This window comes from Quercus suber, unplaced genomic scaffold, assembly GCF_002906115.3.
Source record: "Quercus suber isolate HL8 unplaced genomic scaffold, Cork oak 2.0 scaffold_72, whole genome shotgun sequence".
Lineage (NCBI taxonomy): Eukaryota > Viridiplantae > Streptophyta > Magnoliopsida > Fagales > Fagaceae > Quercus > Quercus suber.
Genome location: NW_027069537.1, coordinates 582,283 through 599,223, shown reverse-complemented (window position 1 = coordinate 599,223; position 16,941 = coordinate 582,283). Strand labels below are relative to the sequence as shown.

General features: G+C 34.9%; 1 protein-coding gene across 1 annotated transcript; it reads right to left on the bottom strand.

Moving 5' to 3' along the window:
* Positions 1-737: 737 nt before the first annotated feature.
* On the bottom strand, positions 738-14,846 carry LOC112009334 (uncharacterized). The gene is given in 13 exon segments (XM_065773268.1): positions 738-920; positions 923-938; positions 2,670-2,710; positions 2,713-2,819; positions 3,012-3,205; positions 8,100-8,261; positions 8,665-8,847; positions 9,154-9,241; positions 10,488-10,627; positions 11,126-11,419; positions 11,553-11,636; positions 14,315-14,382; positions 14,461-14,846. Coding segments are annotated over 13 exon segments (1,872 nt in total). The 5' UTR covers positions 14,804-14,846; the 3' UTR covers positions 738-768.
* Positions 14,847-16,941: the final 2,095 nt, after the last annotated feature.

Sequence of the window (16,941 nt, the reverse complement as noted above, 5' to 3'; positions counted from 1 at the left end):
CCCACTTCAACCCAGGCCCAAATGGCCCACGCCGAGGACGCATGATGGGTCCGAGGATGACCCCATCCTCGGTCGTCCGAGACCTCAGTACGAAGAAGGGGCAAGCCCTGGGCGAATTGTCACCTCGGCATTGAATACGCTCACCTAACCCTTCTGGCCGCATTAATGAGGATGTAACCCCTTGGTAGGGCAACATCGATCAGGGTGAACCACTTGAGCACGGATATGACCTTTGATGGGATAGACGGTCAGGTGGAAAGCCAATAGATGACCAACAAGAGGAGGAAGAGGGAGATATATAAGAGGGGGAGCAAAATGTAAAGGAGGAGAAAAAAGAGGGAGAAAAGCCTCCTCGGCCATGGGCCGAGGAGCATTCCCCAGTTGTAAACTGTTCTAAGTATTTTTTCAATAAAAGAGAAAGGAGTTCATGCTTCGTGAACGCCGGCCAGCGCCTAAACCTTCGATCCACTCTCTACAAATTCATTGTTCTGGGTTCGTTGGGCCTTTAACCCATATCCTTTGGGCTTGAGCAACAAAAATAGACCCTACAATTGGCGCCGTCTGTGGGAAGGATTAGTGCGCCGACCGGCGCAACAAGCGATTGCTCTAAATAATCATCCTAAGGAAGATCGGTGATGATAAAAAAAAAAAAAAAAAAAAAAAAAAAAAAAAAAAAAAAATATTCATGAAGTTACTTTAACAAGTTGGCACCATTATTGAAGTAACTGAAAGAAACAAATACCATGGTTATAACAAATAAGAATGCTACTAACCTTCATCTTTTTCCATTTTTCGTCTGCTGCGCCAAAGAAGACGAATTGGAGTACCAGCAAACCCTGCATTTGTACGTAGTTGCTTCTCCATATAGCGCCGGTAAGTCTCAGGGAAAAGTTTCTCATCATTAACAAAGAAAACAAATGTGGTGGTCTAATGGCAGCCTGCAAAAGGAAATCAAGTAAGACACTAAATCTTGGAGTGGTTAATTTATACAATACATCCAAAAAAAAAAAAAAACGCAATTTGCATTAAAGGAGAAAAAGTTCATAAAACAATCCAACTTACGCTGCCCTGCCCTGACATAGTGCACATCATTTTCAAATTCCAATTCTTTGAAAACTAAGCCGTAATCCCAAGGACTTGAGATTGGCTACATAAATCCTTTAATGCCTTCTAATTCTATCTAGGACCATGTTGTCAGTTACCTCTTTAATTGTCATTAATTTTTTAATTTTTTTTTTTTACTTTGCATTAAAGGAGAAAAAATTCATAAAACAATCCAACTTACGCTGCCCTGCCCTGACATAGTGCACATCATTTTCAAATTCCAATTCTTCGAAAACTAAGCCGTAATCCCAAGGACTTGAGATTGGCTACATAAATCCTTTCATGCCTTCTAATTCTATCTAGGACCATGTTGTCAGTTACCTCTTTAATTGTCATTAATTTTTAATTTTTTTTTACCTTTATTTTTTCCTTTTGTCTTTTTCCAGATTAATATTATACACTTATACTAGTTCATTCCTACCCCTTCATTGCACATATCTAACCATCTCAGACAATTCTCCCCATATTCTATCTTCAACTGATGCCACCCTCACATTCTCACATAGGCAGAGCTAGGAATTTTTTCACATGGGTCTTAAATAAAATAAGTAAATAAATACATGGATTTGATAGTATTCTGCTTAAAAGAAAAACAAAAAGGTGTTTGTTAACTATACTACAACCAATTTCCATACTCATCAAACCAAGCACTATTGAATATCAGTGAAAAAAAATCCAATTTTCCTTCGTGGAAACTTGTGGTTATGAGGTTAATAAGGACCCTTTTGTAGATATGCCATTTTAACTTCATCACGATAATTTGGATGGCATTCTAAAATTTTAGTCTATAGCCCAAGATATAGGAGAAGATTTTCGAAGTCAACTTTAAGATGGATGGTTTTACTTTGAACAATTTCATTCAGTTAATGTGACTACTAGTTTCTTGGGCAAGTAGCGTTTGTTTTTATATTGGTTTTCCCTTGAGAAATTTATCCATAAATAATTCAAAAATAGCAACTTCAACACTTTTTAAGAATTTAATTTCAATTTTTTAATTAACAACGTAACATAAACTTTGCACTAAACTAATAAAAAATTTAACTAAACCTGCCAATACTTAAATGAGTTTTATCTTTTAGGACCACTCTTAGAATTGCAACAGGATCTAATCTTTTTTCAGAGGTTCTCACAATTGACCCCACAAAATAATAATAATAATTCAGTGGGTGCAATTGGACCCACTCAAAAATATGTGTCTCCGCCACTGCTTTCTCACAAATAATTTTATTCGTTATTCCATCTTTCCTAGTGTTGCCACAAATTCAACTTAACATCCTCATTTCTACTACTCCTTTCGTGGACATGTTCAAAGAGGGAGTGGGTCCCTAAAATTTCGATATCTCTAGATCCAGTAAAACCCGAACTAAACCACATACTTTTGGCCAATATTGTATGTTAAAATACTGCAGCTCTATCTAACATAATAACATAATGAATTTGTTCTAAATTGAATCTTTTCTCAAAAACTATGATAATGCATCATTGACAAAATGCATCAAAACACCCATGGTACACAGACTACCACCAATATATATATAAATATATATATATATATATTGCATTACCTGAGTGCAGTAATAAACACGTCCTCTCTTGCCACCTCGGTCCTTGGAGGTGATTTAAAAGCTAGTGATTCCTGTACGACTTGATTTAATATGGAAGTGCTAAGCCTTCTTGACCTCTCCTTTTCAACTGTACTAGCAGCAACAATGATCCTGCACTTAGCATAAATGCGATTACTGTATAGCCTAGGACTCACTATGCTAAGATGCTCAGGCATCATATACAGTAAAGAATTTTCTTAGAGACAATAACAAGTGCAGAGGAAGGATAGAATTTGGTAAAGAATGCAACTCGACTGTAGTTATGAAACAAAAGATATTCTTTTATGGTTCAGTTGAACATACTTATCAACATTATGACCAGCTATTGCAGTTGAATAAACAATAGGTGCCCAATCAAGAACACGAACTTTCTCCCTAACATCTTGCTCATAGTATGTCGCAGTCTGCTGATTTTTATTTGGTATGGTATCCCATTTGTTGACGACTATCAGGCACCCTTTCCCTTCTCTTTCTATCCTTTCAGCAATCCTGCAATCCTAGGACATTCAGGAAATACAATATAACATAATTAAGAACTGATCACTAGTGGAAAGTACCAGCCTGCATCTCACCTTATTAACAGGCCAAAGAGCAGTAATTCTAGATTTGAGAAAATCAAAAGAGCAGTCCATTCTCTCAAAATATTTTTTGAAGCTTGTGTATCATCATCATTCATCTAATATGAATTACTTTCTTTCAAACAATGATCTCAATCAATAAAGCATAGAGAATCCAAATATTTGCAGCACCAAAAGAGCTTTTCAAGGAAAAAAATATTGAAATCAAGTGGAGAGTATGATAAGACAGCCTCTACTCAGGGCAAGAGATCATCTGCAAGACTGCAACGTTTTCAGCTACCATATCTGCTTTTCTCTCTCTATTTGTTGGTTAAAACCCACTAACAGTGGATCATATAAATTTCAGCTGTTCAAAATTATATCTGGAGTTGGCCAGACAAGTGAAGCTTGCAGAATGCCTTTTGAAATGGAAATGGATTAGTAGTACACACTTATTCACATATAAAGCATTCTAAGCCCCTTTGAAACTGATTACTACTTACTTTAATTGTTATGATTAAATTGATTAGTTTAAAATTTCTGTGAAAATTTGATAAATTAATCTACTTAATTCGTATGTTACTACTAAGTCACAGGCCGAAGAAGAAAAAACTCAAATTTGTTAGAGACACTCTTTTCCTGTTTTGGTCAATGGAACTGGTTTGCAATCAATGGCCAGAACTGCTAAAAGAAGCGAGGGTGTGATCCACCACATGCACACACACTTGAAACTGTGGTAGACTCTGTTTATGATTTATATCGCAGAACCAGAAACTCTGTGGTAGGCTCTCTTTATTTGAAAAATATTTCAAGAGGGATTTTTGAAAAGTTGGTGGTTGGAAAAGCAATCCTCAATTCCATATTTTCTCATTTTTTTTCAATTCCAAAACATGGTAGCTTTTGCATATCTTCAGTCTTATGTTTGAATCTTAGGAAACCCCTGTTCTAGTAATTTCAACTATTCCGCATGCTTACAGCACTATGGTCTACACTAATATCAAGGTTGTTGGATGGGATAACACATGATGGGGGATGTCAGTGTGTTTTAAGCTTGAAAGACATGGCAGCCCACTTATTAGGGAGCTTACCTAAAAAGACAGAAAACATGAAAAATATGGATTTTAGGGTGAGATGGGCAGGGGATGCGCACCCCAAAACCTTTTTCTTTTTCCCAGAGAATACACACCCCACAACCTTAATTATGGACTAACCTTTTTTCCTGTGAGGTGTACTTACTCCAGTAATGATCTCCTTTTCAATAATAGAATCCTAAACTGAATTTATACAATGTAGCACATGCAGGAAACATAATTCTTGTGTCACCCCAAAGACAATGCATAAGACCATAATTCACAGTAATTTAACATTTAACTTTACATAATACACTTCAAACGACATCAATAATTCAAAATTCTATTTAATAATCTAATACTATATATAATAGCAGAAGCTTTAAAGAGGTGCTGCCACGTTAGGAAAAAGATCCCTTAAAATTCTGCACGTACAAGTTAAAAAAAAAAGATAGAAAAGCAGAGAAGGAGAAAAAAAAAGATAGAAAAAAAGCTTGCGATACGAAGATGAGAAGGCGACAGAGTTCATATGGCCGGCCGGCTATCACCATCTTCCCACCACCGTTCGTCCCTTGCCGGACTTAGGCTACCGAAGCGGCACGGGTAACCTAAAGGTGCACGCAGGATTTGAGATACGGACATAGAGAGAGAACTGCCACTGGTAAGTTTTTTTTTTTTTTTTTTTTTTTTTTTTTTCATTCTTCCTTAGATCTGGATATGAAATATGAATTAGTTTTGAGAAATCGAATTTGGTTGGATTGATTTGTATTTAGGTATTTGGGTTACATTAGGTTTTGATTTGATTTTTTTGATTCGATTTAGTTTCTCAGTATACTATAAACTTTTGGGAGTATTTGGATTCAATTAATTTTGTGTTTGATTTTGGTTTAATTTTAGGGTATTTATAATTGGCTTTGGACAATCAAGTTTTAGAGGCCAAAAGTCCAAGGACGGTAGAGAGAGAGTCGGTTAGACATAGGGTGCAGAGAGATCGACCAATTGGAGATAAGTTTTGTCTTTCTGGTTTTTAATTTTTTTTTTTTTAAATTGATTTTTGTCTATTTGGTATGATGTACGAGGATGACTATGTGCTAGACTTTTGGGTTTGTTCTGATTTTGGTTTTGAAGGCCTACAAGACATTTGCAATGGTAGTGAGGTGATAAAATTTTGGAAGGGACAGGTGAGCTTGCAGGCGGGCCATGGTTGGTTTGTAATTTGTACCAAGGATGGGAGTGTGGCGTTTCTCATAAATGTCAGGGAAGATTGGTCTCTGACAGAGGACAAAAGAAGAGGGGACTTCCCAGTTTTGTTCTTGATGGTGTTTTTATTTTTAAATCAACTTTTGTATTGCCTTACACTCTATCTACATAATTACCAAGTTCAGGTACTTCAATCTCTCTTTCTAATTTTTGGTTAATGTCATATGATATGATTTGCTGTAGCAGTTTTTTTGGTTGTTAGTGTGTGAATTGAATTAGCAAATCAATGAGCATGACTGCTGTTAAGTTGGCTGGTTTTGCATGTTAGACCAAGTGGTGTGCTTAAAACTGATAAAGACGTTCAAAGATCTAAATAAAAATTTTCTGATAATTTACTATTAAAAAAAAAAAAAAAACCTGCAAATATGCTGTATTCATAGAGCTTTGCATATAATCATAGAGTGAATTATGTCTTTTTGGAGGAACAATTAAATTGAAGCTCACTTATTTCAAAAATTTGATGTTTTTCTATCTTGCAATAGGTTTTCTTATATAAACGATATCTATCAGATGAGCAATGTGACTATCTTACCACTTTGGTACACTGTTTAATTTTTGAATTGATTCAAAAATATGTATAGTCCTTAAATATAAATAGATGTTCTGGTTCTGCCGACTGAATATTCCAGTGACTAAAGTCTTAGTAATTTATATATATAATTATTGGTTATTTATTCCTTAAGGTATTGGCATATCCGGCTGTATTGTAATGAGCTACAATTTTTTTTTTTTTCCTAACGGCATTGAAGTCATGGAAGCCTTGGCTGCTAGGAGGACCGTGGTGTTATTTTAGATACTAATGGATGTGGCTTAAGCTAGAAGGTCAAAAACACATTTGATTTTGTACGAGATAAAAGTTAATGGATCTCAAGTTGAGATGTGCACCAAAAGTCAATCAAATGACGGAAATCTATTCAAAGTTCCTATTTCATATGAACCTGGTATCTCTAGCCTGCGAAGTTATAAGCAAGGGGATGCTACTAGAACAGCTGCAAATTGGACGCAGAATTTATCCATGTATCAGTTGCAGGTTATGGCTAAATTCCAAAATCCTGAAGAATGTCATGGTCATTTTGGTCATTTTCTAAAGGTTCTAAAGGTATTTCAATCATATTTTAGGTTTAAAGGGTATTTCAGTCATTTTTTAGGTTTTAAGGATATCCCCGTAATTTTTGAAAGCTTCGGGGTTATATTGGTCATTTTCAAGAGTTAGGATGTGTTTTGGTAATTTTAATATATTTATAGGTATTTCGAAAATTTCAAAGGTTTTAGGAGTATTTTTGTTATATATATTTGTCAATTATGAGGTAATTCGATGGGGTTGTGTTGGGTTGGCTATGCCCATATGTGATGTTAATATTGCTTAACGTAACGATGAAACTATCAAATGTGAGTAAAAAATAAGAGAACAATCAAAGAAAAAAGGCCACTTAAAATTCTGACACGTTTAAGTTAAAAAACGATAAATTACATTATTTGGTAATGCTACAACACCGATTAAAAGCCTCCCAGGATTGGTGAAGTTTAGAATAATGCTAAAACTGTCAATATCCATATGCTTCAAGAAATTTACGGAAAAGGATTGTGCTAAAAAGCATCAACCAAATGTACATGGCTTAGGAAAAGAGTAGGTGGATGTAGATTTCTCTGTGAGATATCACAAATGTAACTTTGATTTAGTGCCACCATCTTTTAGTTTTTTATGGGGCAGTACAGTGATTGGTATTCATAAAACTCTACAATCTAACTTTTTCAAGATTTTTTTTTTCCTACCCCAACAAATGTCATTTGTGCGGTTTTTGTGTGTATTCTTGAAATTAGTTGTCCTCTGTGTAGTTTAATTTGGATAGCTATAATAAGAATCCTATAATTGTGGCAACATAGTTTGTATAATTGAGGTTTTTTGTATTTTCTTCGTTTGACCATATTTAATGCATAAACACACCTTCAATTTTAAGGGAGTTTCTTATCATTTTAAAAAATAATAATAATTAAGAAAAAAATATAAATGGGAATTTTTTTCCCTTTTACTTTTTTTCCTTTTCATTTTCTTTTTAAAAAAGCAGTTTATTTAATTTTAATTATCTATGGAGTTGTCATAATATTTTTATGATTTTACATATTTTTCCATGAATAATAAATAAAAGTAGTCCGCGCATTGCGCGGGTCATATGCTAGTTTAAAATAATTATTGAGACTCATCATTTAACATAATGAAAATAGATTCTAGGTATCCTGCAGTTTTGAGTAAATATCAATCAATCCATCATAGGCATAATTATTTTCACCATATGTAGCAACAGGTGCAATGCAATTTCCAGCACAAAATTAAGGCAGAAAACTAAAGAACTTATGGTATGTTAAAGATATCATGGGCATGATTGTTTTCACCACATTTTGCAACAAGGTATGATACAGTTTTGTTTCCAGCAAAAAAAAGGTCTAAAGCATGCTCTTACAACATCAAGAAGATTATGACCCTAGAAAAGACATGGATGAAGTACCTGTTCCGTGATACAAGCCATGGCCTCAATGACAAGAGCGACAACATCAGAACGACGTACGGCTCGAAATGCCCGATTCACTGATAAAGCTTCTGTAATACTGCCTGTTGAAGCTACAGCTGCCCTTCTTCTAATTCCAGCAGTATCAATAAGCCGGAACTTCTGCAAACAAGTAATTATTGTCTAAAGTATCTGGGAAAATTTGAGAGTGTAATAAATGCATTTTTAATTCATTAATGATTCCACACTACGGATGGTTATTACTCTCCTATTTAAGCAATATTACAGCACATATAGGCTAGCTGTCTGATAGCATGTACTCATTTGTAATGCATGTAAACCAACAGAATTAAGATTCCATCAATCAACTAGCAAGATTTGTACTAATATTTCAAGTTGAGGGAGCTATATATATATATATATGATATTCAGTATAACATTATGCATTTTATATGGATTATTTGGCTAAGCTCACTATATCTAGATATTCATAAGTTTTGGGCAATAACACAAATGTAAGTGGAGTACTGCTCAATGACAGGTTGAATATGTAAATTAATCAAACCTGGCCATCTGGTCCAGTAAATTCAGTATCAATGGCATCACGAGTAGTACCACTGATTGGGCTAACAATTGTTCTATCCTCTCCAACCAGAGCATTCAAAATGCTACTTTTACCAACATTTGGTCGGCCAACAATAGCAATTGCAGGAACATAATCTTCTTCTTCATCATGATTTTCTGTACCCTATTTATAAGCATAGATAGATTAAATAAACAATAGTTTAAAAGCACCATAGATGAACATGCTTATGTGTTTATTAATTTTACTTATCAAAATAAAAACATGCTTATGTTTGCAGTACACTTGATGATGGCCGGAAGTGCAAATTTTGTCAACTTAGGAAGAATATAGGACTTCTACTTGAGATAATATCAACAAGCTCAGCAAAAAATTTGGAGCTCAGTTAAGTAGGTTGCCAATTTCATCAAACTGCAGCACTGATACAAAAACTCTGTAAGAGTTAGATACGCAACTTTTGGACATGCAAACCTCAATTTTTTTCAGTCCTGAACAAACAAGATCAAGAAGCTCTCCAGTTCCAGTCCCAGATACAGCAGATATTGGAAGTGGTGAAAACCTAATTGATCAATCAAAAAGTGAGGTACACTTTTTAATATCAGAACCACATAAGTGAAGAAATAAGAAATTTAAGTCCACCATGCATATCCTATAAACCTGATTATAGTGACAGATTCTGTTAAATACAAAAATCATTCTACACAGTCCATATATTTAAGTAATAGACAGCACTGCCCGCGCACACACACACACAAATAAACATAACAAATAAAATCTTGGACATAACATTCTTTATGAAGTCCTAACATTCGGAAAAATTACTTTGAATTTCATCACTGCAAAACTCATGAAATTATCTCTATTTCCTAAATTTCTAGTCTTTCACCCTGTCTTTTCAAAACCTATAAAGTCTGCCAAAGAATCCATGTGACCCAAAGGTGATATATATATATAAGCTGGAAAAGTTATTAAGGGGTATTGATTCTCTCATGTATTTTTAGATGGACATTCTTCTCTAGATAATTCAATAGTTACAATGGGGGAGGGGAGAGTTGAACCCTAAATGTCTCCATTGGAAACACTAAGAAGTGCCAGTTGAGCTACAAGGCTCTTAGCTTAAGATGGACATTCTTTACTATCAAGAAATACTTTTCCTGACAATCCTTTAAATGCACAAGTGAATTATAACTACTTGCAAAAGATGAGCATTAATCCATTCATCAAAACTCACAAAGTTCAACAAAGTACCCAACACAAAGGGTTTCTCCCATAGAAATAGTATATAACAAAATTTGATGTTAACTCAGAGAGTCACATAAAATAGAACTAGAAGATGGTATCCAACCAAACATCATTGTGTTTTTCCACAATAATAATGCTAATAAGAAGAGAAGAATATAGAAACTACATTAGTGGAGTCCACTAAAATATATTAACATGCTTTAACTATGTTAGAGACAGAATCAATGCAGTTCAGGTCTCAAGCCATTATAATAGAGGATTCATGGTCGTTTGTCCACATTTATATGCAGCCTCCAGATGGTGCTCCTTGGTGCATTAGATATAATATTACAATCATACATATACGTACTAAATTAGCACAACACAAATACCACACAATGTCACATTAAATTTGGAATTAAAAAATGCTAAATAAAATTAATGTATACTGAATGAAATTAACGCTTAAACAGAAATCCACATTGTTAACCGATAAACGACTGCTACGTGACCGAAGACCAATACTCTTATAAAAAACTTGAAAATAAGAAGAAGAAAGAAGAAGATGATAAGAGACGCCTCACCCCAAGGACCAAAACTCTGATGCTTGCATGAGTCCTTTACGTGGAGATTCACACTTGTTAACTGCAAGAATGACATACTTATTTGAGTAGTTCTTTCGTAGCCAGTCTCCAATTTCTTCATCAGCTGCAGTCAGACCTGCCTGTTCATCATTATCTTTATTTCTTTGTATTATAAACAGTTGCTTGCCCAATTATAAAGACAAGAACTTGGAAACAAATGAAAACATTCCAAATAGGTTGAATATGTAGTTCCCAAGAAATTACTATTACTAGTTACCACCCTTGAGGCCTTTGTATATTAAAATATTTCTTAGAAGGTCTTTCAAAGTGGAGAAGAGGCTCCCTATGATATGTCAACATGTGCTTCACCATGAGAAATGATCTTCAAGAGAGAGATAACTTTCTAGGCAAATCTTAAATTTATGCAAAACAGTACTACCAAGTTCCTACAGGCTAGAAGACATGATACATTCATTCACAAAACAGCTTTAAGTTCCAAGCACACAAAGCAAAAATATAATATGCTTTTTCCGGCACTAACAAGCATGGGAATCTGAAAGAGAAAGTTCAAGAGGATTGGACAAAATAATGGAAAGAAGACAGACAGTAAATTTAAGTCATACAATCATGCAAAATACCTGTCCATCAACAAGAAATATTATGACAGATGCTTCTTCCACGGCTGCTTTAGCTTGTCTCTCAATCATTGAGGGCATTTTGGCAACAGCTGCCTCCCTGGAGGCCAGTGGAATCCCATCCATACCAATTGTTGTGGTAATAGCCAAATCTTCCATAACATCAACCTGTGACTTTGCAATATTGAGAACACCTCCAGTATCAACCACCATAAATTCATACTCTCCCCAAAAAGATCTACCATACAAGCGATCCCTAGTAACTCCTGGTTCATCCACCACAATTGCCCGGTTCCCCTATATTAATCAAAGAAAGTCAGCTTTCACTATGTGAAAACACACATGTGGAAGCTTCAATTTTTATTCTCACAGTATGGGAAAGCATCAATACTAATCACAGAATAAAAAGCCAGAACTATTGATCAAATACCCCAACAAGACGATTAAACAGTGCTGATTTACCAACGTTTGGTCTTCCAACAATTGCAACCCTTGGAAGTAGATGGTCAGGGATCTGCACATTGAATTTATAAACTTTAGTAAGCAAAAGCTATTTTTTCCTCTTCTCTTCAGAAGAGAAAGCGCACTTCAAATGTTATCCAGCAATATCAGTTAAATCGCATCACTGAAACAGGCAATTTCTTTAGGTTCTTTACCTTTTTTTTTGTTATTAACTTTGAAATATAAATAAACAAAATTGAGGGTATGCGCAAATTCTTGAACCTTTTCTCCCCATATTTACAATAAATTGGGAGTAAAGTTGCCTACCAATCACTTCTCTCAGATCCCACAAAAGTAGAAGCTTTGTGCACTAGGTATGACCTTTATATAACAAATTTTCACAAGGATATCCTTTGTTATTCTTAAACTTCATTTATATTTTAAACTGTCAACTTCTTGTATCTTCTAAATAAGTGACTCTTAATTTCAAGGTTATCTACTATTAACCAAAGTACCCACAAAATATATACTTCAGGTAGATCTCACAAAAACAATGAAAACAAAAAATGATCAACCCTCACAATTTTCGTGATATTACATTACATGCATACCATAGTATTTTTTTTTATATTTTCTAATTCATAAATCTTTTTTTTTTTTTCGTCTTCAGCTATTTGATTTTGTGGACAAATACAGAGGAAAATATAATGGCAGCATCTTTGTGGCCCAAAAGTACTACCAATCTATCAGTGGTTACAATGTTAGTTTTTTTTTAATGTAAACATGATTGGTGTCACGTAATTTGTAATTTTTAATAATGTGATACTAGATACACTTTAGATTTGTAATATGTAATCTAAACCATAAATTGGATAGATAAGAGAATGGTTTTCAACTAATTTTGAAGACTTACTACTGCAATAATAGTGTTTGTGTGGTATGTTTTTATTGATTTGATTTTGGCGTGCGTGTGTAGGATGAGTTGCTTAGGGCTGCTGCATGGTTGTACCAGGTAGCTGACAATCAGTACTACTTGAACTACCTTGGGAAAAATGGTGACTCTCTTGGTGGTACTGGATAGCATGAGGGAGTTTAGTTGGGATGTCAAGTATGTTGGGGTTCAGACACTTGTGGCCAAGGTAATAATTCATGAACTAAACTATACAACTTAATTTGCTTTTTTAGAAATATGTTACATGTTTTTTTTTTTTTTTGATAAGTAGAAACATGTTACATGTTGAAAATCACATGTCAATATCGACTTCATTGTATGATAAATTGTCAATCAAAAACCTCAACCATGTAACAAGGGCATGAATTATTGGTTTGTCTATTTCCTTGCAGTTCCTAATGCAAGGGAAAGCTGGTGGCAATGCATCAGTCTTTGAGAAGTACCAAGAGAAGGCAGAATCCTTCAGGAGCAATTGCCTTGGAAAGGGCAGTCAGAATGTTCAGAAGACTCCCAGCAGCCTTATCTTCCACCAGAGGTGGAAAAACATGCAATTTGTGAATAGGGCATTTTTCTAACTGCGGTCTCTGATTATTTTGCTTCTGCAGGAAGAAACATGAATTGTGCTTCTGGCAATGTTTCACCAATGGAGCTTATCTCCTTCTCCAAAAAATAGGTAATTTAATTATATTGTGCAAATTCTACATTGTTTTTGTTGAATTGAGCTTTGATTAAATCACAATTAATAAATATTTGCACAAGTTAAAAGTGTGTTATCAAGTTACGTGAAGCGTATAACTGATGTTATGAAATGTTAAAACTCTCGGGTGGACTACCTTCTTGGGGACAATCCAAGAGCCACAAGTTACATGGTGGGATATGGACACAACTAACCACAACAAGTTCACCACTGGGCTTCCTCAATTGTTTCCATCAAGGTTAACCCTTCATTTGTCACCTGCCGTGGAGGTTATGCCACTTGGTTCAGCAGGAAAGCAAGCAATCCCAATCTCCTTGTTGGTGCTGTAGTTGGTGGTCCTGATGCCTATGACAACTTTGCTGATCGAAGAGACAATTATCAGCAAACTGAGCCTGCTACCTACAACAATGCTCCTCTTTTTGGTTTATTGGCACGACTAAGTGGTGGTCATGGTGAGTATAACCAGCTCCTTCCAGGTTAATGTGATATAACATGATCATCTCTAAAATTCACTTACTCACATTGACTTATTATGAGCATTTAACCATGAAACTTGATGGATAAGCTTTTCTAATAGTGGTTGCTCCAGCACCTAAACTTGTCATTACCCAACCAAAGCCAACTCCACAACCCAAAGTTACTCCAGCTCCAGGAATACCCCGACCTCTCATGGGCCTTTGAATTTACCAAATTTGTTTAGAGATGAGCTTTACTAAATTTTAAAGTAAGTATTGGAAAATAAGGTCTAACTGAGGACTAAGTTTTGCAGCAGCATCTTCAGGCCCATTTGCATCTCAATAAATTTCAAGTTTTTCCTTTCTTTGTACTTGAAAGAAGATTTGGGTGTCAGTTGGTTTTTTGTTGTCACCGATTGATGATGTTGTAAGCTTTGCAACAATTCTTGTTTCCCATGTGAATATAGTTTGAGTAATCTAAGACTTACAACACAAGTTTCATAATTTCATTACATTCCAAATTTGCTGTGTTTTTACGAAAGTTAATTTGTTTTTGAGAGACAACATTAGCAATGAACCACTACCATATTATTCACAAATTAACAAAGAAAGCATATAACTTTAAAAATGGGAAATGGGTTACTGACATTTACAGTGGTAATTTTACGCTTGCTCTGCTTTCGACCGCGTTGGATCGGAACATCGGGCTCGTCCTCTGAAACCAGATGACTTGATTGAATACAACAGAAATTGAATGGAAATGAAAATTCAAAATCGAAATCGAAAGACTCACCGATTGTCAACTGGCGGGATAAGGAGGTAGAGTACTCTCGAGCAGCGTTTCTGGCTTCTTCCTCGAGCGCGGCGACATCGATATCCTCGCCGTCGGATTCCTCTTCGTCCTGGTTCTGGTTGTGTTTTGGTGGCGGTTGTTGTTGATTGGTGTTTGAGAAACGGGAAATGTGGTGGGGAAGAGAGCGTTTGGAGAGAGAAAGGGGAAGGGAAAGGGAGAGATGAATTGGAGAGAAGAGGGAAGGAGGTTTGGGAATGGGAATTGGGGAGAGAAGGGAAAGGGTTTTGGAGAGAGTAGTACTGGAACTGGAAGAGTAGAACAATCTTAGCTCCACACCTTGCATTGTTGTGCTTGTGGTTGTGGGGATGGGAAGCTTTGGCTTTGGCGGTTAAACCATTTATCTTTATTGTCATTTTTTTTTTTCCTTTTTTTTTTCTTTTGCAAATTTTATTTATTTTTTTAAGAAACATTTGCTAAAATTTAATAGAATTTGAAAAATATAAAAGAGGTAAGTGCATCAAAATAAATTAAGGCTATGTTTGTTTCGACTATAATAGAAATTGGGAAAACATTTTGCATCATATGGAGTGTTTGGTTTGGGCTGAAAATTCAGCAAACTTGAAATTTAATATCTTTGACCGTAAAATAAGTGGGCCCAAGGTGTAAAATTGTTTACACTTTGAATTTACCTTCAAACAATTTTCCTACATTTACCCGAACCAAGAGAGAGACAAAGAGAGAGAAAGTGAGAGATGGGGAGAGAGCATTGTCGTTTATGGCTATGCCTGTAACTGCCGATCAAGGTAAACTCTAAAACTAATTTAGGTTGTGGCAGTTCCTTCTCCATCACCAATCGTTCTTTCTCCCTCTTCCTCTAATCTTTCTCTCTCCCTCTTCCTTCCAAACAGATCTAACTTCTCTCTCTACCCTTCTGTCATCCCTTTCTCCCTCACCAATTTGCCTTCATTCACTGATTTTTGTTTTCTTTGATCTTTGATTTTGTTGTTGTTGTGTTTGGTGTGGGGTGGTGGTGTTTTGGTGGGTTTTGTATGGGTGGTGGTGTATTTTGTGTGGTGGTGGTGGACCGAACTGTGGGTGGTGATGGCAATAGAGCAGTGGTGGCGGTTTTTTCCCTCTTCTCGATCTGGATTTTGTGTGGGTGGTGGTGGGTTGTGCTTGTCCTTAGCAGTGGTGGCTGGCAGCTAGTTTGTGTTTCCATTTTCTGAAAATAGATTTTTTAAAACCAAGACCAAACACAAAAAATAATTTTCTAGTGCAATTTCCACAACACAGTCAAACAGCAAAAAAATGTTTTCCTTTAAATAAAATATTTTCAATTGAAAATATTTTACACTCGAAAAACATTTTACATATTGCCAAACACAACCTAAAGTGGTCCAAAATGGATCCAAGTAGACCGAGACCAAGGGGCCAAAATGGATTGATGTAGTCTGATTTTATTTTATTTTTATTTTTAAAATCCCCCATTAAAAAGTATACTACCACATCATATATTCATAAACTCGAGAAATTAACCGGGGACAAATATTGTTTTTAGTTTCCCAACAAATTACTTCATAAACACCCCCCCCCCAACCCCCCCCCCCCAAAAACTAATCTCAATTCTCAAGTTGATAATATCAAAATTAACAATATTATCAAAAGAGAAATGATATGTCCACAACATTTTTGCAACAAATCATAGGTGGCAGGTTATTACTGATTATTATTGTTGGGGCAAAAAAGTAATTTTAATGTTAGATTCAAATTTGAACCAGTAACAACTAACCACCTATGATTTGTTGTAAAAATATTGTGGATGTAGCACCTCTCTTATCGAAATCTAATCTAACCCGAAAATGTCCTGACCAAAGAGCCTGGATTCTATTGATAACATAATTTTTTTAAATTATTAACCATTATGCATTTAATAATAATTATAGTGTGACATTAATGAAAGAAATTAATGATTGTACTGAGTATGTATTGTCAATTACTCAATTGTAATTTTACTCAAAAAAAAAATTACTCAATTGTATTTGTGATGCTATTAAATAGTTGTTATCTTTTTTTCTTTTCTTTTTTAATTAATGGTTTAATGAGCCATTCTGTCCTTTAGGAGAGAATGATATTCTTAGTAATTATGCATTTAATGATACCGACCACCGACCGGCATTATTAAAGGAAATTAATGTCTATATATTATAATGACATTTTTTAATCATTTTTTAAATTATTAGTTCAATGTTCTTTTGGAAATTTTTTGTTTTTTTATTTTTAAAAATTATTTGTAAAAAAAATGCATTTTCGATAAAATTATTAAATAGGCATTGGAAGGGAAATGGTTAGGAAATTTAAGATACAAATAGTAATCATTTTGGTGAGTTATAAGTGTTTTTTAAGCCGTGGCAATTTTGAGAATTTCTTTAAGAGCATCGTTAAGAAACTTAAATTAAATAAAATTTAATAAAAAGATAACTT